Source organism: Sinocyclocheilus grahami, unplaced genomic scaffold, assembly GCF_001515645.1.
Source record: "Sinocyclocheilus grahami isolate Dianchi unplaced genomic scaffold, SAMN03320097.WGS_v1.1 scaffold1127.1, whole genome shotgun sequence".
Taxonomy (NCBI): Eukaryota; Metazoa; Chordata; class Actinopteri; order Cypriniformes; family Cyprinidae; genus Sinocyclocheilus; species Sinocyclocheilus grahami.
The window spans coordinates 431,956-456,652 of NW_015506306.1; the positions used below are offsets into that span (position 1 = coordinate 431,956).

The 24,697-nt window shown below is 37.3% G+C and overlaps 1 protein-coding gene across 8 annotated transcripts in view; it reads right to left on the minus strand.

Moving 5' to 3' along the window:
* LOC107567086 (calcium-dependent secretion activator 1-like) overlaps nt 1-24,697 on the minus strand; it is an 87,885-nt gene that overhangs the window by 58,270 nt on the left and 4,918 nt on the right. For all 8 annotated transcript variants that reach the window (XM_016252695.1, XM_016252696.1, XM_016252691.1 and 5 more), the window contains exons 2-3: nt 4,559-4,672; nt 1,264-1,596 (exon numbers count right to left, since the gene is read on the minus strand). In XM_016252695.1, the coding sequence (XP_016108181.1) occupies nt 1,264-1,596; nt 4,559-4,672 (447 nt within the window). The remainder of the gene's footprint in view (nt 1-1,263; nt 1,597-4,558; nt 4,673-24,697) is intronic.

The following is a 24,697-nucleotide window of genomic DNA, read 5'->3' on the forward strand; positions in this document are numbered from 1 at the left end:
TTAAGAACAAAACAGACTAACACAGATTTTCTGTCAATTTAGCTGTGTTTTTGGCTTTTGAGTGATGAACATGGGGAGACTGTACGCTAATTCCCCACCCTGAAGTCTGAGCTAGCAGGAAAAGTGCAAAAGGAAAAGTGGGTTAGCCATCTTCAAAGCACATTTGAAAGAGAGAGATTTAATGGTGGAGGCTCAGATGAGATCTCTCTCAATATAGCTGAGGAAAAAGAGCTAAAATACGAAGACTATAAGAGTCTGCAATATTTTAAGCCCAGTGCTTTTCATACAGATGCACCTTTTGGCTTAACACCTTTTAAAGTTGCTGTCCTAAGGTGATGCGTGTATTTTATTCAATGTTAAAATACATTCTCCTAACCCAGTTTAATGTGAAGAGACACATTCACATGAATGTCCTGTATTCCTAAAGAATGTAAACGCTGTGCTGACATGTCAAATTGTGGCTCAGCCAGTGTTAACAGTGTTGGACTACCTGTTTGGCCAAACAATGGCAGATGGGGTAGTGTTCAGGGAAAGCTGTATGAAAACTATCATTATTTTTGCACAACTACATTACATAACCAGAAGTAATCAAGCTTGACCTGAGTAAGAATAGAAACTTCAGAACAATGAAATGAGGCCATTTTACTTTCTGTGTGAATACAGGGACACTTACAGGGAAATTTTTCTTGATTAGACTCTTCATCCCCAAATGACAGTAATTTCTGTACTTCTAGACAAATATCATAACTGTGCCAGCACTGAAGTTTCTGTAAGGCAGGGGAATTTGATTTATTATAAACTCAAGGACAATTAAATCCAAGCACGTCCTTCACTTGAGAAAAACAAATGATTTTAGATCTAAAAATATTATGTTGTTTGAAGTAGTCATGAGGGATCTTTGCATTACTTAGATCTCAGTACAATGGGGATCTTACTGTAACACTACACTGCGAACACTAAGGGGATGTTAACATGACACGTGTATTTGCATTCAAAGTAGACTGAGCACAATGACTTGGAACAGAATGCAAGGGTCTTGATATGCACAACGAGGAGCGTTGCAACAGCCAAGACATCCTTCTGGCACAAATGTATATAAACTAACAATTAAACAACAGCCGAAGGAGAATGCTAGATCACAACCTGCTTGAACCAGAGATATGTTACTTAAACAAAATATCATACTTTTCCTACAGTAGTATCTCACTGTCAGGTTGTGTCTACTGAGTCAAATCTCCTCCCCTGTAGAAGTTTCCCACCTACCTGGCAAGCCTGGTACAACAGCTGGTGCTCAAACTTCTTGATCCCCAGGATCAGCTGGAACATCTCGTAGAGCTGGTCTTTGCTCAGGATGAGCTCGGAAGCGGCGCTGGCTGTCATGCGCTGCTGTGCCTTGCGTGGGTCCTCGTCTCCACGGTAGATGGTGTCAAACTTAGCCATCCAGGAACTCAGCACAGTCTCCTTGCTCAGACCATCGATCTCTGGCAGGCTCCGGACTCGTTTCTCGATATGGCGCTTGAACACCTCGCGACAGTCCAGAGCAGATAAACCTCCTGTTTGGACCATCTTAGCAACACGGTCGCTCTTTAGAAAAACCTACAGTTCACGCAGACAAGGGGAAGCCAAAAAAAACAATTCAAGACATATTCAAAATTGGAGTTTTGTGACTTTTAGTCCAGGGCATATGCTATATGCTATCTACACACTGACTCAATTGACCTTTAAATATACAAATGAAATTTTACTGAATAAAATGTCAAAAATATATTTATTGAATATTATTCTTTAAACATAATACTTCAAATATACACATTTAAAGTTTAATATAAATGTATAAAAAATATATATTGGTGACTACGACTAGCAAGTATGGTTCATAGCTCTAACAAAACTAAATAACTAAAGCCTAGTGGCAATAAAAAAAAAGGGCAGATATGTCCCGATCAAGCTGTTTCTATAGGAAATATAAGTAACATAAGACACTTGCCCTGCCTATTCATTGGACCTTTAAAGGTGAGATGGTGATAAAACCAGGAAAACAGTTCTGCCCTTCAAAATGTTTCACTTGGGTGACTTCAAAACATTCACTGTTTTCAATCACGCCAATCTGCTAGAGGAAGTTATGCCTCAGTGCTCCTTTAATATTCTATGCTGTGATAGATACAACATCATCTGCAGTGATATACTGCAGTAATATAACCAACGCCATTAAAGCCATGGAAAGCAATGGTAACTGTAAAATTTCACAGCTTTGAAATGATGGGATCAGTGTGGGCAAAAATGTGTAAAAGGCCTATGGTCTCTCGCTCTGAATTATTCAGAAGATATTTCCTAATTCAAACCAGAATAACGGGAAAGAACATTTGTGATTTTATTCTTTAGTCCAACCGAAATGACTATTGAGTTCCAACTGCCTCCTCTTTTCCTGTTCGCAATGTTTCAAATCTGTTTTTTTAGAGGTGTGAGTAAAATATGGTTTATGTTTTTCTCAACAATTGAGAAAATTGTGCTTGGCAGCTGCTTTTCTTCATTCCTTTTAAAAGCCCTTCTATGGTTCATTGTTCAAGAAGACAAATCAAGCTTTAAATTGCTGTCTGGTCCCAATCCAGACTGCAGTTTACTGTGAGCTTCTCTTTCCATGGCCTGCAATGACAAACTGATTTGGAAATGAACAGTTCCACAAACAGACCCTGCAATGGCTTTTCTAGTTGGATCATTATGGAAACCTGAGGGAAAAAATAGTCTGATTGAGCATGTTTCTGAGAAGTATTGCTACAGTCTAAAAAACGTTTTTAAAAATAGGGCTTGTCTTAATATGAATTTTCCATATTGATTTTCACAGGTTTACCTGTATTACACATACTATGTTTTAGGGTTAAAGGAAATTAGCAGTACCTTTTTCTGTTTTTCTATGTATTTTATGGAGTGTAGCAGTTCACAATTTGCCCATTCTATAACTAATTGCCTGCTATATCTGCAAGTTGTAGGCACTATTGGAGACATACACTTTCATTTACTGTATATGCTTAGCTATTAATTCTTGCATATGTCTACACACTAGCACTCAAACTGTATACAACACACATGATAATCTTGTAATTGCTACTGGCTACAAGAAATCATTATTTACAACTTTGGCAATTAAACACAATGCACATGTATTAATGACTTCATATGTGTGGCAGCCTGAAGTATTCTAATAACCACTTTCAGCCATATTGCGTAAGTAATTAGCATACACAGTGGCCCAAATCATAGCAACAGGAAATAATGTGATGACCTTACCACAGTATTTGAATCCATTAGAATAGCAATCTCTTCACAGAGCATGTGTAAACACTTGTGTTTTAGCTAAGGAGAGCCGTCCCCGAAGGGCTATTTAGGCACTCTAATCTCTATAGTAATTCACTTACAAAGTCATGTAATCATCTAAATGTTTTGTCTAACCTGCAGTGCGGTAACTACAACTGGCTACGTAACATTTCAACACACACGGTACAATAATAAAGGGGTCATTGTTGTTTGCCATCATTAGCCTGAGCTAATCGCCAGAAGAAGAGGTGAACATGCCACGACCTCACACAGACAGAGACACCAAACTCATTTTAATTAATTCAGTGCACTACTCTATAGAGCACAATTTGGTGAATTCACAGAAAAATGTAAATAGTAAAACACCTAGATTATTTTTGGCTGCTCATTCTACTTAAATGTCCCTTAACTAATACTTTTACTGTTAGTTTAAAGGTACTGCAAGCTATTTTTGGGAAGCAAGCATAAACAACTACCTGTCAGATATAAATGAAATGTGTTTTCAAATGTGTTTTTGGGAAATCACACTTGTCTTTGTAATAATATGCTCTGCAAATAGCACAAAAAAGGGGATTGGCCGGCACTTTTTTAGCCAATTGGAAATGTAGACATTGACAATTAGAAATGCTCTAATGCTATGTGTTCAGGGTTTGCTCAGATGACTAAATTTTTATATTTTTAATACACTACCATTAAATATTTGAGATGAGTAAGATTTTCTTAATGTTTTTGTTTCCTTATGCTCACCAAGGCTGCATTTATTCGATCAAAAATGCAGTAAAAACAGTAATATTGTGAAATATTATTAGAAATTAAAATAACTGCTTTCTATTTTAATATATTTTAAAATGTTTTTTTATGTCTTTACTGTCACTTTTGATCAATTTAATGTATCCTTGTTAAATGAAAGTATTATTGCACAATTTAATGGTCGTGTAGAAATCATTATATAGATATAATATCAATAACATAACGATAAACATAAAATGTACATTTTACAGTTTAACAATATTCTTCTTTGACCAATAAGGAAACTACCACAATATTTTATCTCTAGTCAAATATCAAACCAAAACAGGCTGATAATTCTGAGGTGCCAGGTTTGAGACCAATGTGATGCTTAAAAAAAGTTTAAGAGTAGATGTTAAAAAAAAGGCTGAGCCACCAATAATGCCATGAAGTTATTACTTGAGCAATACAAGGGTCAATTTCTGCCATTCATTCTACTGTTGCAATAATACTTCACCTCAAAATAGCTCTGAACTGCATTGATGAAGGCTTCATCTGCCACAATCTGTGTGTCTCCTTTGAGAAAAGACTCAAAGCGGTCCTTAGTGGTTTGCAGCTGCTGCTTGGTGATCTACAAGAAGAAATGGAAAAATAAAACAATGTTAAAATTCAGATAATTTGCGATTGCAAAAAACGCAAAAATATTTTCATAAGACCAGTGCATTCATTTGTAGTTTTTATATACAATACAACAAAAAAATTTAGCTTTTTAATCAGTGAATCTATAATGGCCTCTGTTGAATCTGTTATCAGATTTTGCACACTCAGATGGATCCAATTCTATTACTGTGCAAGACTAAAGTAAATGATGTTACCGCAAAAGGGTTAGAGATTTTTCAGAAACAAATGACAAAGCAAAGTGGGTTACTTTTTTAGCAAGAGACATTTAATACATCCTTGTTTTTCTTGAAACACTCCCACAAGTACATAGTCTCTTCTCAAGTCTACACTTAAAAATAAAATAAAAAAAGAAATAAAGAAACACCCACCTTCTAACTGAATAACACACATTCTCTCTATTCTCACAGTCAGATATCTCTAGCTACATCTCTCTCACATTCATTCTCTCACTTGCACACTCTAATTTTAACTTTCCCTTGCAGGAATTGTGTATCTAAATCCTTCAAATTTTTTTAGATATGTTGATTTTTCATGCATAATACATCTTATTTCACCGAAAGCCTAGAAACGCTTCTACTTCCTTCTCACTCTCTCCTAATGTGATTCATCACTCTCCCTGAATGTCATCAGGGCACAAGATGACAGAGTGACGAACGAGTAAGCAACAGAATGAGAGAATTGTTGTGAAGGAGAAAAAGAGCAGGCCAAACAGTATCCTCCTCCTCCTCACATAAACCAAAAGAGCGAAGCACTGACAGTTACAGTGCAACTGTGTTTTATGGTAGTGGTTATCAACTGGGTTTGCATCAGGGCTCAGGTTTTACAGCGGATATGTTGCGCCCCAACAAAATGAAGTTGTTTATCATTAAAAAAAAGCAATCGCTCAAAAATGCAAAATATGTCATGTTGTTTTTATATATTTTTAAATTATATTATTTATTTTTTTGGGGGGAGTTTGAAAATTCACTATGAACTGATAATATAATATAATGTATTTAAAAGAGCTGTGTTAAGATTTTTACTTTTGGTTTGACTTTCGTGTTCAACTGAAAACATAAAAGCAAACTGCTTTGGAACGACATGAGGTTAGTAAATAATGATAGAATTTTATTTTTTGTATGAACCATCCCTTAAACATTTAACCATGAACTGCCCAACAATATGCAAAATTACGACATGACAGGTTGAATAGGAAAATTGCCAAATCTGTAAACGCATAAACAGCCATGTCTAGCCTAACACATGGAGCAAACTCTGGGCCAAATATTGTATTAGGCTGCTGAATATGTGAAGTGCACAGCCATTAAGTGCATAAACAAGTCATGTTTAAAGTCTTGCATAAAGACTTATTAGACAATAGACAGACAATATTTCAGAGGTTTTTATTTATTCATTTGGTAAGTACCAGTGCAATAAGCAGAAGAGTTTACAGTGAGCCAGTCATTATCATAAAACATAAACCCCCCTCCTCTTCTAATCATCTTGTCAGAATGCATTTAGCAAAAATGACCGGCGGACTGTACATTACCCCTTACATATAGAATTTTTACCCACACTTCTGTTCATGAGATAAAGGACCAATGATGTGCATGACTATATTCCTTTTTTTCAAGCTTACATCACTGTTTTTATCATCTCAGTGAAACATTCAAAACCTTTAAATGTGCTCTATTGCTCTGTCATGCATATGGTGGCTTGCTAAGCTTACAAAAAAAAATTTAAGTTTAACAAGATGTTATGTTGCCGTTCTTCTTGAAACCACCAGTGTGACAAAATCTAAAGGAAACAGGGTTTTCTGTGAGCAAATGTGTAGGAGGAAGGTGGAAAAGTACAAAGTAGCATGTGCCTGTGAGGCATCACAGCACCATCTGTGTGTTCATCTCTCTGCTACTGTCCTCTCTCCTTCACACACACATAGAGCAGTTGACTTTATCGGCCTTCTGAACTGTCTGTACAGAGAATACTATAACTCCCAACAGCTTGCAGCCCTCAATATTTCAGAGTATGCTTTTCTCTTTGTTATTTCCAGAATCGTTTTTATGAAGGCCGGGTACAGGCACACAGGAGGTGATGTATGTTAACACTCTAATTGTACACTGTAAAAAAAAAACTGTGACATTTACGGTAAAATACCGGCAGCTGTGGTTGCCAGAACTTCACCGTAAAAAATATGGTAGCAACATTTTAGGTTTTACAGACTTAACTTAAATTCACAATAAAATACCGTATTTCATTAACTGATGTAATGTTAATAAACCAACATATTGAAGTACTAATATCTGTTTTGAACCATTGTAATGCACTGATAACCACCAAAAACTGGTGGTGATGAGAAAGTCACATGATGAACCAAAGCTCATCAAAAAAAGCTTTTCTACGAGCTGAGGAGGGCAATACTTATATATAGAAGGTGCACAGTGTCATTCACACAAACACTAAACCCCGTCATGGTGACACACGGCACTGAAATAATGCAATAAACATTTATTTAACAATATTAGATGTAAGATTAAACCCTAGTGTACACAACTGTTAAGAAAAACTAAGAAGAAACATGTTATTTCAACAAAAAAACATCAACTTTGAAGGGTCTTCCAGGGAATTCTGGGAGTGTCAATTTACGGTTTTTCACTGTAAATTATGCAATGACTTTTTCTTTTTCACTTCCAAAAAACGTATTTTTAACAGTATTTTACTGTGAAATCACATTAAATGTAATTACATTTATTCACCGAATATAGTATGGGAACTTACTGTTAAGCAGTTAACAGGTTTTTACTGTAGCATTTTACAGTCGTTTACTGTTAAAATCACAATCATTTTTGACAGTGTAGAGCGAATGTGTGTGTGTGCACACGCTCCATATGACATGAATATCTAATATCCATGTATATATAATGAAGACATTCGAATGCAGGTGTTTAAAGGCCCCATTTTCTTTCCTGTGTTGGCATATTTCATACTGGAAGAGAAAGATGAAATAAGGTACGCATCGAAGGGAGGGCACATTGTCTATGAAGAAAAAGATTATACATTTTAAACGCACTATAGTTCTGTCAGAAGTGAATTTTGTCAATGTTCTGAAGCACATTAGCATATCTATGGCCTCAAAACTAACAAACATGGACTAAAAACTTCAAAACTTAAATTTTGATTTTGCAGCACCTTTAATGATGAATGAAGAAATAAAAGAAAGAAAGCTAGAAGACGAAAACATTGAAATGCTAATGACGAACCTGGCCATAATAACCTTTATATTTACTAGCTCACAACTTTAACCTCAGGTGCAAAGGTACAATATGGATGTCTCTTCTTAATCTGGGTAACAATAAGGTTACAATAAGGTTCCATTAGTTAATGTATTAACTAACATGAACAAACAATGAACAATACATTTATTACAGTACTTATTAATGTTTGTTAATGTTAGTTAATGAAAATACAGTTGTTCACAGTTAGTTCATGTTAATTCAAAGTGCATTAACTAATGTTAACAAGCACAACTTTTGATTTTAATAATGCATTAGTAAATGTTGAAATTAACATTAGCTGAGATTAATAAATGCTGTAGAAGCATTGTTCATGCTTAGTTCATGTTAATTAAAGTTAACTAATGTTAACTAATGAACCTTATTGTAAAGTGTTACCTTAATCTGAATGCCATTGTTAAATAAATTATACTGTTGTAAACAGTGTTGTTTTTGTTAACTAAAAATATAACTATTAAAATTGTTTTGGTAACTGAAATAAAACTGAAAAAATATAAGTTGAAAAACTTAAACTTAAAAACTGAAATAAGTTTAAGTTTAAGAAAAAATGGAAAACTAAATCTGAAATGGAAATTAAAGCGATGTAGAATTTTTTTTTCTTTTCGTTTTTGTGTTTACAGGTGTAACACAATACAGAACACTATTTTTTAATAATTACATTAGGCTGAAGCACCCCTAAATGTCTCTCTATTGAGCCCCTGTTGATATAGAAGTAACCAAAATCCACCAGCAGTTTAATGGTACCTCCACCTTCATCCTAGAATTCCTATTGATTCCCTCGGGATCCCTCTTATCATGATTGCTCTGTAACAGCCTGATTCATTTGTACACACTCTGCAGCAGTAAACCGCATATTTCAACCTCCATACGTCACTATCAGGGGAGAATGCAAGTTCATTTTAAATGAGTAAATTCTGCCCTATAAACAAGTACAGTAAACATGGAGCTCTTTTAAATCACAGTCTGATTTTTGTTTTAATCAGAAAGAAAGAAACAACCAGCCCTATGTTGGACTACACCGATTTCTGTCTAATTAAAAGCTAGAGTAAGTATTTTCCTCCTCTGCAACTGACTAGCAAGAACCAGTATATCTAGTTCTACTGTAACATCATGTTTCAATAGGAAATATGTCAACAGAGAATGGAAAACTGCACTCGTTAAGTGATTTCTCCAATCAGCAATTCAGTAGAATCACCTAAAAAGACAGAAATAAAATGGTTCACCTGGGCTCGAACATTGTTGACTTGTTTTTTTCAGCTTCAGCTAATCAGACTCAAGACACTCCTTTGGAAATTCTATTGCAGTGCTTTTTACTTCAACCTCACCTGATAAATCCATTCTCCTGTTATAAAAATATAATTTCAGCAGCCATATCTTATTTAAAGCGTCATTTACATTTCATTTCTGTGAAAAACAAAAGTGTACATTTTCTTTTGTGTGAATGAAGAAACAGCAGAATAAAATGAGGCACTCTTTCAGTGTGTGCGTGTGCGTGTGCACACTCAGCAGCAGACTGCAGTCATTAGTAATTATGATAATTGCATGAGTGCAGCAGCTTTTGCTGTGGGCCAGAGAGGATGCATAAGAAAAGAGAGAGAGAGAGAGAGAGAGAGAGAGAGAGAGGAAATGTGTGTTTTCAATGTTACTCCACAGAGAGGGAAGTATCACATTTGCATTCAATCGTTTGCATCTTAATTATTTTCGTAAAAGAAAAGAAAGTCCAATTAAACCTAATTTAATTTTAAGTTATCTCAATGTAAATTAGTTTTTTGATAAGAAAAGAGAGAGAGAGAGAGAGAGAGAGAGAGAGGAAATGTGTGTTTTCAATGTTACTCCACAGAGAGGGAAGTATCACATTTGCATTCAATCGTTTGCATCTTAATTATTTTCGTAAAAGAAAAGAAAGTCCAATTAAACCTAATTTAATTTTAAGTTATCTCAATGTAAATTAGTTTTTTGATTTGGGGTTTCAATTTCCTACATACAAGCCTGGCTGGCACCAAAGAAAGATATAGACGGGAAAAAAAACTTTACATAACTGAATGGGGGAGAGAAAATGGAGGTGTTTGCCAAATTTAGACCCAGACAACTAAATGAAATGGAACGAGAGGCTGAATTTAAATGAAACACACAAAGCCAAATTCAATATAGCACTCTCATCGTAATCATTTGTAAGTACATTATGTACAACTTAAATTGATCTTCCACTTGCTTTCAAAGTTTATCTTAGACAAGTCTTAACATAAATTATATTAATGCGTTTTGATAACCCATTTTTATTAAAGCCATTGTATGCTGAATTAAAAAAGATACAAAAATAAGTCTGTAAGATTTTTGAAAGATACTTCTGAAAGAATTCTCTTATGTTCACCAATGCTGCATTTCATGATGCATAAATACATTTAATAAATACATTTTCATATTTCATAAAAAAAATATAATTTAAAACATATTTTATTTTAATATATTTTAAAAGTTAATTTTAGTGCTGTAAAAACATTTCTCATTATCGATGTTGAAAACAGTTTTGCAGCTTAATATTTTTGTGGAAACTGCGATACATTTTTCCAGGACTCTTTGATAAATAAAAAGTTAATCAGAACAGTATTTATTTAAAAAAAATACATTTGAAAATTTTTGTAACAATGTAGAAGTCTTTACTGCCGTTTTTGATCAATTTAAGGCATCACTGCTGAATACAATATTACATTTCTTTTGAAAAAATCTTACCGACCCCAAACTTTTGAATGGTATTCTGCAGTACTTTCAGCATCTGGAAAGGTTCCACCACTTTCCTGTTAGCGAGACAAGCTATTGAAAAAATAATGCATTATTGTATTGTATTGTATTGTATTGTATTGTATTGTATTGTATTGTATTGTATTGTATTGTATTATATTATATTATATTATAGTTCTTCCTAGGAGATAGTAATATGTGTTGCTTTGGGAAACAGGTATTGGCCTATTGCTAAATACATACTATAATGAAATAATTAACACTCATTTTCAGTCTGCCAAACATTTGAAAAATCCCTTTGATATAATATTAAATAAAAATAATATTTTAATCGGATGATATAAGAAATACTTTATATTATACAATCCCAATTATCCCATATATATTATGAGGAAAAACTGAATGAATGAGATTGTGTGGTTAAGAGATACAAATATTGTGATTCCACACAAACTAATTTTGTTGTACTGATGACACTATTAGTATGCTGTGCCAATGAGAATATCAACACATCAAATACCAAAGGGGGCATGCACTTTCTAGCAGAACATTTTTAATGCTTTCTGTACAGTAGATGCAATTAATAATCATGCAAGACAATAAACAAACAAGCATGTAGAATACCATCCACACACATACAAAATCCTTGAAAGAAAACAATACTAGCATTAAACCGAGCAAAGAGTGTCAAATAATATGAACCCTCTGAATACAGGGTTCAATTGTGAAAGCTGATTTGGATTAGGAACATTAGCATCACAAAACATTCCCAGCTTCACTGGACTCCCTGGAACTCATCTGCCAATGGGGAACAGAGTGTTCTGCATTGTCCTGCAGCCTGCAAATCTTTTCCTCCTCTCCCCTCCCTGCGTCCCTCCATGGCATTTTATATGTTTAGCATGATGCTCAGAGCGGGGCTATGAACCCACAAAGTGAGTGCTGAAGATAGCAGCTGGTTAATTTTGGTGTCTCTGAGCCACAAGGCAGAGAGACCAGCCCTCTACTGTGAAGTCCCCGCAAATACATTGCATCAACAATTAAAAACCATGAAAACCTGAATTAAGCATTTCATACATGCTGTTTGAAGGGCATCCTAAAATCTCCATTTTGGATTTCATTCGAATTCAAATCCTTCAGCATAACTGAACTTCATGTCATCAACCATACTTAAGATGATTATGATACACAATTAAATAAGAGGATGAAGAACAGGCAAACCCCAAACATCCGATATTCATAAAAAATAGCACGACTGCAGGTATGACAATGCGTTTATGCAGCTCAATAAACAAAATTACATTTGCGTAGACATTTTAGACACAATATTTCCAGTTACTTTGACTGTTTTTGCGTCAAAAACAAACCTATTTCCAAATATAGTCACAACACGGTCGTGGTTCAGAGCAACTGCCTGAATCAATGTTTTAACAATTCAGCAGAGTGAATGATTCAATGATTCTTCAAGGAGAGTCACATTTTTGTTCCTGAATGAATCAGCATTTTGAACGAATCAGTTAAGTGAATCGGTTCATTCATAAAAGCACTTCTGTTTCTATCTTGAACTATTAGCGTTTTGAACGAATTGGTTGAAGGAATTAATCAATGAATCACTCAAAGACAGTCACTTGTCACATCTACTAACTTAAACATGTAATGTGCAAGACTGTACTTTATACACAGGCTGATTATGACATTTTTTATAATGAATATAATTTAATTAATTTGCTACTGCTATAAGCTGAATTTAGTATACATAAATGTAAACATGAAAAAGGAACCATTGTTTTTAATTTTGAAGACAGACATTCAGCAAGGATCATATCTAATTTGAAAAACAAAATATGTAAAACGGGTTAATGCATGTGCCAGGGTTCTGGACTATCTGTGTGTGTTTTGCTCCCCGTGACCCAGATTCTCCTTGTGTTAATTGTGTTAATTTGTTTCCAGCTGTGTCTATTTTGTCACTCGTTTTCCAGTGTTTAAAAGTCCTAGTCTGTTCAGTTTGTGTTTGTCAGGTCTACTCGTTCTCTACGTGTGTTGGCTCAAGCGCCTATTGTGGATTATCTCCTGTGTTTCGTGATTAAAGACTGTTAAACGTTTCCTCGTGACTCCAGCGTGTTCCCTCAACAGCGTGACATGACAGAAGACCTAACCAAGTACAGTTACCTCCGTGTGTTACTGTTCCATCTGTTTTTGTTTCCGTTTTTCCTCCGTGTTTTCTTTTGTTTCGTTGTTTCTATGGATCCCCTCCTTCGCCCCGAATTCCTCCTCCTCCTCCTCCTGCTGGAGCAGGGATGCAATTAATAATCATGCAGGACAATAAACAAACAAGCATGTAGAATACCATCCACACACATACAAAATCCTTGAAAGAAAACAATACTAGCATTAAACCGAGCAAAGAGTGTCAAATAATATGAACCCTCTGAATACAGGGTTCAATTGTGAAAGCTGATTTGGATTAGGAACATTAGCATCACAAAACATTCCCAGCTTCACTGGACTCCCTGGAACTCATCTGCCAATGGGGAACAGAGTGTTCTGCATTGTCCTGCAGCCTGCAAATCTTTTCCTCCTCTCCCCTCCCTGCGTCCCTCCATGGCATTTTATATGTTTAGCATGATGCTCAGAGCGGGGCTATGAACCCACAAAGTGAGTGCTGAAGATAGCAGCTAAACGTTTCCTCGTGACTCCAGCGTGTTCCCTCAACAGCGTGACATGACAGAAGACCTAACCAAGTACAGTTACCTCCGTGTGTTACTGTTCCATCTGTTTTTGTTTCCGTTTTTCCTCCGTGTTTTCTTTTGTTTCGTTGTTTCTATGGATCCCCTCCTTCGCCCCGAATTCCTCCTCCTCCTCCTCCTGCTGGAGCAGGGGGAGCGCTCGCTCGAGGACCATACCAGACCAGTTTCTGGCCCTCGCCGAACTTACCAGCTACCCGGATGACACGCTCATCCGAAGATGGTCTTCGAGCGGAATTCGCTGCCTTTGTGGAGTGGAGTCTGGTGAGAAACGGATCGGCATCCTGCCCCGTGGATGATCTCGTCAGATCCACTCCAGACCCAGTGCCCAGCCTACCATCTCCCCGCGGTGAGGAGCATCAGCCCGAGCCCACCGATAACGGAGAGCCAATTCCTGCCGCGATGCATGAGCCAGCGCAAAGCCGAGCGACTGAGCAGAGGATTGCCTCGGACGTAGAGCTCAACTCGTCAGACCAGGTGCGAGAGCCGACGACAATGCCCGCCACGAGGGAGAAAGCCACGGATGGTGTGAGCGCGGAGAGGAGCTCCGCCCCCAGCACCGCGGCTGAGGGAATTCGCTGCCTTCGTGGAGTGGAGTCTGGTGAGAAACGGATCGGCATCCTGCCCCGCGGATGATCTCGTCAGATCCACTCCAGACCCAGTGCCCAGCCTACCATCTCCCCGCGGTGAGGAGCATCAGCCCGAGCCCACCGATAACGGAGAGCCAATTCCTGCCGCGATGCATGAGCCAGCGCAAAGCCGAGCGACTGAGCAGAGGATTGCCTCGGACGTAGAGCTCAACTCGTCAGACCAGGTGCGAGAGCCGACGACAATGCCCGCCACGAGGGAGAAAGCCACGGATGGTGTGAGCGCGGAGAGGAGCTCCGCCCCCAGCACCGCGGCTGAGGGTGAGCTGAGTATGGCGCGGCGAAAATACCAAACCGAAGAGGAGAGGGCTCCAGTCCCCGAATCCAGTCCAGAACGCCCTCCAGTGCCCGCTCCTCGTAAGCGCCCTCAAGTGTCCGCTCCTCCTGAGCGCCATCCTGTTCCCATGTTCAGCCTAGACGAGGCTTCCGATCCAGAGTTAAGCCCTGAATGCCCGGAGATTCACAAATGCCCACACTCCCACCCGTTCCTGCCTCCTCCACCGCTGTCGTCTGGCAACCTCTCTGCTCGCCCTCAGCCCACCATCATTACGGTGCGAGCTCCGCGGGTCTGCTATCATCCAGTGTCGCCATGGCTGAAGAATCTCTCACCTCCAGCCTCCGAGGCCCGGACTCCGCCTAGGCCCATAGACCCAGCGGATCCACCTCGGCTCCTAGCCCCTCCTGTCTCCTCCCTCCATCGTCTCCTCCCTGGACTCCCCCTCCCGGATATCCGTCCTTCTCCTGAGCTTCCTCCTTAGTTCCCACCCATTTCCCCCCCCTGTTGTTCTACGGTGCGAGGACGCACCTTTCGGGAGGGAGCGATATGTCAGGGTTCTGGACTATCTGTGTGTGTTTTGCTCCCCGTGATCCAGTTTCTCCTCGTGTTAATTTGTTTCCAGCTGTGTCTACTTTGTCCCTCATTATCCAGTGTTTAAAAGTCCTAGTCTGTTCAGTTTGTGTTTGTCAGGTCTACTTGTTCTCTACGTCAGGGGTTTTCAACCTTTTCAACCCGCAGGGGGGGCGCCAGCACCTGTCAAGGGGGGCGCGAGCATCAGTTAATTCAGAGACGTTCCCTTGAGAATTTATGAATATGAGTTAACATATCTTTAGCCATCCACTAGGGGGCAATCTGACTCCCATTGCTAGTTGACAGTTAGAGCAGAGTTGGCTCGAGTATCAGTAACGCTCAGTGTTGCCAAGTCCGCGGTTTTCCCGCTTGCCGCGTTTTGTAGTTTTGGGTTAATTTTGAGTAGCAATTAGGCGGGTTTTGTTGTGAAAACCTGGCAACCCTGGTCACGCTTATTGACAGTGTAAGATGATTTACGATTAGCCGTGTCGGAAATCCAACCACGGATTGGCATGTTGTTATCTCAGAAACAGGCTCAGCCATCACATTGAATCAAGTAAACTGGTTATATATTTATGTTTCAGTATAATTACGCACGCTATACCAGGGGCGGTTCTAAACCCTTTTTAGGTGTGTTTCAGCCCCCCTATCTGTCACCTTAGCCCCCCAAAACTATCTTAACGATCAGGCCAGTGCTGCTTTCTCGAGAAAGTTTTTCATTCTCACGTGTTTTAAATCTTGTCAGTTTAAACGTTAAAGTAATTTTAAGCCATTTAAGACCAAGACATCTCAGTGCGGTACTCACGCGCTGTGATAAAGCGTTTCTATGCGCACCGCTCACACACCTGACCCCTTATTTACACTGCACACGTCTGCGGCACATTACGGCTCCGATGAGGCTACCGGAACTGATCGCGGTCATTCTAGTCAATGCTTGTGTTTACACCGTTTCAAAAGCGTCCCAGAAGCGGCTCTCTGCGCCGCTTCACTAAAGATAGGCACCTAGTCTATTTTTGATGGACGCCGCGTCCATTGTATTACCCGATCGTATTTCACGTCACATATCTTTGGCAGGAGGCCAGAAATGGAAAAACACATGGTGTTATATGACATCAAAAATCTTTTTTACAAGGGCAATGAGCAACCAAACAACATCTGACAGGAAAATCACGTGGTCTCGCGAATCCTACTGCTGCGCTTCTGATCCACTTCTGGTGTGAGTTGGCACCGTGTGGAGAACGTAACAAAACCTCTTCGGAGCCGTAACGCGCCGCAGACGTGTGCAGTCTAAATAAGGGGTGAAGTGCACAAACAGATAGCCTTCTCAGACAGCAGGTACCAATGGCTGTCTTGACAAGTGTAGAAGACTCTGTAAGATGGCTTCCTCCTGTGAAGAATGAATGCTCCTCTGACAAAAAAGCGACATGCACATGCCTCAGCCAAGTGGATTTTGAATGCAACTTAAAATACAATTTCAAACATTTAAAAAAAACATCAGTAATTGTAAATATTTGTATGTGAAGTGTGGTAATAGAACACACATTTTTTTAATGTTTGCTTATGATGAAACATACATCTCTTATGTATTTTAGAGATGGTTTAATATTATAGAATAATATATTTTAATCGAGAAATGGTTAGGTTGGGTTAAGGGATCAAAATGATCTATATAATGTATTTATTACTCAACACACATTTTTGTATATTTATATAGACAATGAAACCTAATTTAGTTATTAAGACGTTAGACGGATGCATCTTATATATCGTCACGGAGCTGCACTCCGTTCACCCGGATACCCCCTTTTTGATAAAGACACAGACACATAATTGTTTTTTAAGGAAAAACTCTTTATTTACCTTTATATGGCAGTGAGGTGGAGAGCTGTTGGGCATGCAGACACATACACAAGCAACCATGTATACACAATTAGACTTTGGTGTCTCAGACTGGCCACCTGAGCAATAAATTTGTGGACATTTAATTTACTTTACATTGCTTTAACAAAGTGGGGGCTTTCATTTGCATCAACACACATTTCATATTTCATATCTCATTTCATATTCTGGGCTATTCTGCTTGTCTGTAAATAGTAGCCTATGCTTTATTAATAAGGTGTGTCCTCCAGTGTCACTGTTTTAGTAAGATACATTAAGCCACGTTAAGTGTTTGTGACACAGTCCGCGGCCACACCCCCGCGCTAGTGGTACAGTCCACAGTGTAAATTGCAAGAAAAAAATTGAAAATCGTTTAGATTTCATTTATTCAAACAATAATTTCTGAAGTCACAATTTAGCAAAGTAAAATTTAAAAAAAAAGAGAGAGAAAATGACAATTATTCATTTTTGAAGTAACTGGAAAAAATTAACGTTTTCATTTTTGGTATGGTTAAATTATTTTTTAATTATTGTATTTGCATCACGTGGTCTGAAAATTGAACTGTGAAGCGTTACACGGGGGTTACATTTTGTATTTATTTATGTTTATGCTCTCGGATTTCAATAATTATAGCTGAAATAAAGCTAATATATTTTGCTGTGTTACTTGTGTTTGAGGAAATGCTGTTTCTGTCTGTCAGCATTAAGCCACGTTAAGTGTTTGTGACACAGTCCGCGGCCACACCCCCGCGCTAGTGGTACAGTCCACAGTGTAAATTGCAAGAAAAAAATTGAAAATCGTTTAGATTTAATTTATTCAAACAATAATTTCTGAAGTCACAATTTAGCAAAGTAAAATAAAAAAAAAAAGAGAGAGAAAATGACAATTATTCATTTTTGAAGTAACTGGAAAAAATTAACGTTTTCATTTTTGGTATGGTTAAATTATTTTTTAATTATTGTATTTGCATCACGTGGTCTGAAAATTGAACTGTGAAGCGTTACACGGGGGTTACATTTTGTATTTATTTATGTTTATGCTCTCGGATTTCAATAATTATAGCTGAAATAAAGCTAATATATTTTGCTGTGTTACTTGTGTTTGAGGAAATGCTGTTTCTGTCTGTCATTTGGTTTATTTTCTCCTTTTTTCACACGAGTCTTTAAGTTGTACTTCTGTATGCCTTTCAAAATGTTTCCCCTTTTTGAATTTTTCATGTTTGTTGTTAAAAAGTGTATTTCAATCATGTCAACTCTCGGAACATTTTAGCATGGTGATGGATATGACAATGTTAATGTATTTGGTCTTGGCGGAACAGATCTGCTACGCTGCTGCTGAATTGCTGCTGCTGTTGGTTATTGCTGTAGTTGTAGATTATTGCTGCTGCTGCAAGCAAGTACAGAAACTTGCTACTGCCAATGCATATGGCGATACGGTGCCATGAGTATTTAAGATGTAACCCCCTAGAGTTTTACGCTGTCCTACGCTTAAGTTCAAGGCAGTAGTTTCCCTGTAGGGGTCGCTGTATGATCTCGTTAACGGAGACGTAGAAATTAGGAGAAGAAGACTTCTGCTGCTGGTAAGCACGAGGTGATCAAGTGCTGCATTTGAAATATTATAACTGCACAAAAGTACTTTCTAATGTTTAGATGTTTAAACTTTTCATATAAATTGTTGCAGTATGTTCATGGGTTTCAAAAGGAATTCTTATTGATGTCGATTGAGAAGTTATTTCTACGAACTCTGACTGTTTTTTTTGTTGCCTGATTCCATCCTGATTTTCTGTGACATGATCAACTGTGAGCTTATGTGAGCTATGGCGAGCCAGACCCTGTGATTCTGTGAAGGGCCTACTGCTGACGTTCAACTCGGACCTGTCTGCATAGTGGGATTCTTTTCAATTACAGCTAAGCTGTTACTTTATACACACTACCCGGGTAGTAGGTTAAAACAAGGCCTTATACATACATTCATTTTACACTACACACACACAAATTTGTGAAGGACTTTTGGACATTTTATTTTATTTTTTTCCTCTTTCTTTGTTTTCTCGGACCTGTTATGCACAACCTGGACTAAATATCGAATTTTTCCCATTCCAGCAGTGTTGTGTTGGGACAATACAACAAAATACTAACTTGTTTCTTCTATTATTAGTTTTTTTGTTATATGTGCAATAAATGTGCTGGCTGTTAGCTGTTTCATACTATTTGGCCCAAATTTCATTTTTATCCTCCCAAGAGTCGAACCTAGCCCTATATGTATTCAGAGTAATATAACACAGTGTTATACTGATAACTTTTGCCGTGTTACAAAGAAATACTGCTGCTGCACAAATAGTATATAAAATAACCCGTAGCAGATCTATACAGGTGGAGCTGGGGAAGGTGGAGGGTTTCAGAGAACTCTGAAAGCGAGCTGCAGGAATCTCAAGTGAATGCTAGCCAGCCATATAAATGCAAGGCAGTAAGCTCATTGGCTGCATATGCAGCATGAACCAATCAGCTTGTGCCAAGTCATTTAACTCTCTGAATATCATCAGTTACGTTAACACCCCATCAGAATGTGCCATCTAGAGCTTCATGACTGAACTATATATATTTGTCTCCTTTGGCCATGTCTTATCCCATCTAAGGCACAAAATGGGCCAAGACTGTAATGGATGCTCTCTTCATGTGTTCACTGTCGAAATAGAGACCTTGAGAAAAACAGAAGGTCATATCGGCCTGCCAGGAAATAGAGGAAGAGGGAGAGACAGGGAGTGAAAGGAAGGAGTGCTAGTGCTGCTTAATGGATTATAGGATATGGAAAAAGCTGGATGGGAGGGAGGAAAGGAGAGAGTGTGTATTCTGGTTTACAAGGGGGAGAGTGGGTGTGTGTGGTGGTGATGGTGATGGCATGAGAAAATTCTGTCACATGCTTTAGAATAAGGGTCCAGGCAGTTCTCCTAGAGAGACAGGGCTATAGTGCCACAACAGCTAGTAGCTACTGCTGTTCATCACACTAGACTGTGACACCATCCTCCTCCTCCTCCACTCTCTAATACTAATTCCTTTCATCCTACTCTCCATGCAGACAAAAAAACCTACAGACTTATCTAAACTACTGTTCTGGCTCAAGGCTAGTGATAGACCTATTGGCCAGACTGATTAACTGGCAGTTTTGAGATTATCAGCATCAGACAGCCAATAACTGTTCCCACTTGACTAATTAACTTGTGTCCAAATCTACAAATAGCCTTAAAAATGAATAATTTATTAATATTTTAATAGTTTTCTTTACATGTTTTCGTGGATTTTTTTCTTTCTTTAAATATGTTAATGTGAAAATGTATTAAAACACAAATATTAAAATGTATTTTATTTCAAATGTTTAATATTATTTCATTTCATTTGAACAGATAATATAATTTACATGTATACATACTACAATTTATAATTAAATAATTTGTTGAACACAACTTTTTGTTGCCATTTTATTTTGTAATATTCTATTTTCAGCTCTGGATAAAAACTTGGACTTTGGCTGCCCATTAAAGCATTTTAAAACATTCAACATATTCCTTTGTACACCAAATAAAAGTTTAGCACATTAACAGGTAATACAATTTACATGTAAGCAGCCTACAATTTATAATTCAATTATTTCATTAAACGCTAGTATGGTGAACAACATTTGGTTGCCTTTTTATTTTGCAATGATCTGTACTTTAGCCTTGGTTGCACATTAAAACCATAAAAATTCAACATATTCCTTTGTACGCCAAATCAAAGTTAGTTTTGGTTTGCTTCTGCACTGTAAAAACTAGAGAGGCTTGTTATTATTTCTCTCACACCTAATTGAGCTGTCTATCTTCAAAGTGCACAAATATGAGAGGCCAATTAGTGCTGAATAGCAACATAAATTAAACATAAGTTTTGCCTCTAATTGATCATGGGGCAGGACACTTTATTTCCATGAATATTAGAAGTCTCATTAGGAGCTTTATTAGGGCAGAAGTAAGTTATCCATAGTTCCTGAAATATACGTGTGAATGCACATTCATGTTTAGGTATCATCTTAATTACACCAAAACAAAGACAAATGCACATGTGAGAGCAAAAAACATTACCTCTTATCCTGACCCATATCTGTTATGTAAACGCACTTTATGGTAGCTTGGGTCTCTTATTCAGTCTTAATATTTACAGAAAAGGGTTCCTATTGCTCGAGCAGATGTCCCTCATCTCGCTGTCTTTCTCAGACTTCTCTCGGAGCAACACTTATTTAAATAGCCATGAAAAATCACACATGTACAAACCCATACAAATACAGACTTCTACACCCTAAAAATATGAACAAAAATCAACACATTTTCAGCAAAAGCAAACATTTCCAAACACACACTGCTCTGGCTCTTTATAAATGTAAATACACTGTTCCAAAAGTTCAAACACAGCCTTCAAAATGAGCATTGATTAATGAATTTGGATGCATAACATTTTCTGTTGTCCACATTTACATTATAACGAAATTACCTCTAACAGTAAAGACCTTGTATTAAATTATATTTATTTCTATATTATATTTACATTTAGATTATATAAAATCATAAAAAATATAATTTGTTATATTTACAGTGGGGAAAAAAAGTATTTAGTCAGCCACCAATTGTGCAAGTTCTCCCACTTAAAAAGATGAGAGAGGCCTGTAATTTACATGCATTTTTGTCCATTCATATATGCATTGATTTATCGATATCATTCATAAATCTACATTATCATTTTAGGAGAGTTAAGTTCAATTTACTCCAGAGCTGGGTCATACGTTAATTAAAGCAGCACTAAAAATAGCCACCATTTATTCCACTGTTTAATAATTCACTCTCAAATGTGAATAACCTGCTACATAAAGAAGGTTTAAGGACCTTCCAGCTGGATGTTTATTACTTCTGACAAAATGAATCTGCCAGTCTCTCACGCTCTCTTCCTCTCCTCACCTGTCCTTTTTCTCTCAGTGTGTTTCATGAACCGATAAATTTCATCCCTCTCACCCTGTTATATTAATAAGGTAATTTCAGAATCTCCAAATCTCTAAGGACATCCAGCTCTCGCCTTTCAATCAAACATCCTCTTATCTCCACGGGATCCTCTCCAACCTAACTCTTGTTCCATCCAGCTGCCATAACCTCTGCTGTCTCTCAGGTTCTCCTAATCTCCTAACCTCCACTCTCTTTCTATTATTGTTGTTGTCATTGCTGTGTCCTCAACATGTCCCCTTCACTACAGACCCTTGTGTCTCTCTTCTACCCTTATATATTCACTTCTCTGTACTATGAAGCATTACAATTAAACATTAATTTCTATGATTTCCTTATTGTTTTAAATAATTTTTTTAATTATTACTTTAAAGAAAGCAAAGATATTTTTCCTTAAGCATTGGGATCTCCATAAACAACCAGCAGACTATTTTTGTAACATTTTGTAACATCAGTTGGTCCAGTTTCATGTATGGTGCACTTTGAGTGATTTTACAGTAATAGATTTTTTATGGACAATTCTCACATTTATGTCTCTGTAAATAAAATTATTTTTTTTTTTAACTACTGGCCAAATAGGTAAAAATTATTTTGCTGAGCCAGTCAGAAGACTTTGACGTGCTTTCTACCTGTCAATCATTTTGGGCGTTAATGCTGCACATATAGGAATCTGACAGTGTGACAGTTGAAACATTCTCATTAAATGCCATATTTATCTTCATTGTCAGTTGTTAGTTTGTCATGAACGAATGCTATTTTCCTACTGTTGTTTTTGACAACACTGATATTTGCTGCTGCTGTCTTACTCCATCTTTAATTAATCTTTGAGGGCGCTATTTTGGAAAGATGGGGGCTTTGTCTGTTCATACTGCAAACTATTGGATTTGTTTAACAGCAAATGCCTGGTTTCATGCTTTGTGAAAAAAATGCAGAATTTGCTTACATAACTGTTTTCTAAAAGACATTTGTCAGTAATTTGACACACAAAAAATAGCAAATAGCAAATATAATGTGGATCCATTAATCTATCTCATCTTCACTGACTTGTTTTAAATTAAATCACTCATAAAATCACAACCCACACTGTATTATTGATGTTACTTACAGACTGTTTCATATGTGCAACATTTGCCTGGGATTTATTTTTTGCTTTAGAAACCAAGCATCACTTGAATTAAAATTTTCAGTAACATGTATTTGGGCTTATTAATGCAAATTCAGTTTTACATTTTGTTTTTCATATCAAAGCCCATCACAGGCAAGACCAAAAGAGACTGATTATATTTCTTGAGGGATTTTTATGTTTTTCTTCCTTCATATTTTTTTGTTTTCACTGCTCTACAAAACTGATTTATAGTTGATTTATGAAAGTTGGTTTCTTCATGTTTAGCATTATTCAGAGATTTTTTTAAACATGTCATTGCAATGAAAATCACCATGAACTTCAAATGGACATGGATCAAGCTATTTGTTTTATTAATATTTGGTCTTGTCATATCTCCATCAGACATTTTTATAGCTGTCTATCCTCAAAAAAAATGTTTTTCCTTGTCTTGTCGTCTCCTAGTTCATATTTCACACTGACCAGAAGCTCTCCTTTTGCATAGCAAACTGACCCGCTTTGCAACATGTGTGTGGGATTGCGGCAGAGGATTCACACACACACCCACACACAATACATGCTGGCAGTGTCGTTCCGTAAAAGAGCTCAACTGGAATTCAGTGGAGAATGAAATTGTGAGCCTGGCAACTCGATACAGGCATGGTAACATTATCCATCATACAAAGCTGTTCTGATTTTCCTTCTTGTCTGAACAAGAATAAAATCATGTGGCCAGCAGGCCAACCCAGTGGGGCTCTCAGACCATAGAGGAGCCCTGTTCCTGTTGGGTCATTCTCTTTGAGTTTGATTGTGCTAAATACTCTGAAACACAGGGTTTGATTGAATTAATTCCTCATTCACCCATCTTTCCTGGGCATGCCTCTTGTAATAAATGAAAAAAATCTTTCGGTATCTCCTTTTGCAAGCCCTACAACAATGCAGAAATTTAACTGGTTTCTAAAGCCTTTTATGTGGGACAGGCATTCATTCTTCTCAATAGACCATATAAACAGAGCCTAATTTTAATGCGTGAACACCAGACATTGCATTAATAAAAGTATCTAGGTGATACATTTCATTTGCGATCAGCAGTTCAGTATATTTCCATCCAATTCATTCATAACCCTTTGTGTGTGATACAATCCGCACATTTACTGTATGCACATACAGTATGTTTCCTCGTACTGCATATCTAAACAGCATGAGTTTTAAATTTCAAACAAGCATCCACTAAAGGCTTGTACATAGATAAAAGGCCTAGCTGTGAGTGACAGTATAACACTGCAGTCCCTTTGTGCCGTTTTTCACAAGGTCAACAGCCTTTACAAGGTGTGACTCTGCAACACAAACAATAGTCAAGCTAAGCCTGTCAAAATATCACACGCAAATGCACACAACAGCAGACAATAATGCAGATGTGCAACTTCAATAAGTGATGTGTATATCTTTATCTCAGCATAAGCTTGATCCTGACTCCATGCAGTTAGGAATGGTAAAATCTAATAAAACAGTGACAAAATGTATATATTTATATATTTAATGCATATATATATACATTACATATTACATATATATAAATATTTTTATTCTGCCAAATACTTTCAGAATTTTCCTCTACCCTTGCACCACTGCTTTGTGCTTTAATATACCAGTTCAATAAACATGTTTCAGCAAAATTCAGAAACATTAATATTCCATTCAACTTCCATTTTAGTCTAAATATAGGCAGTTATT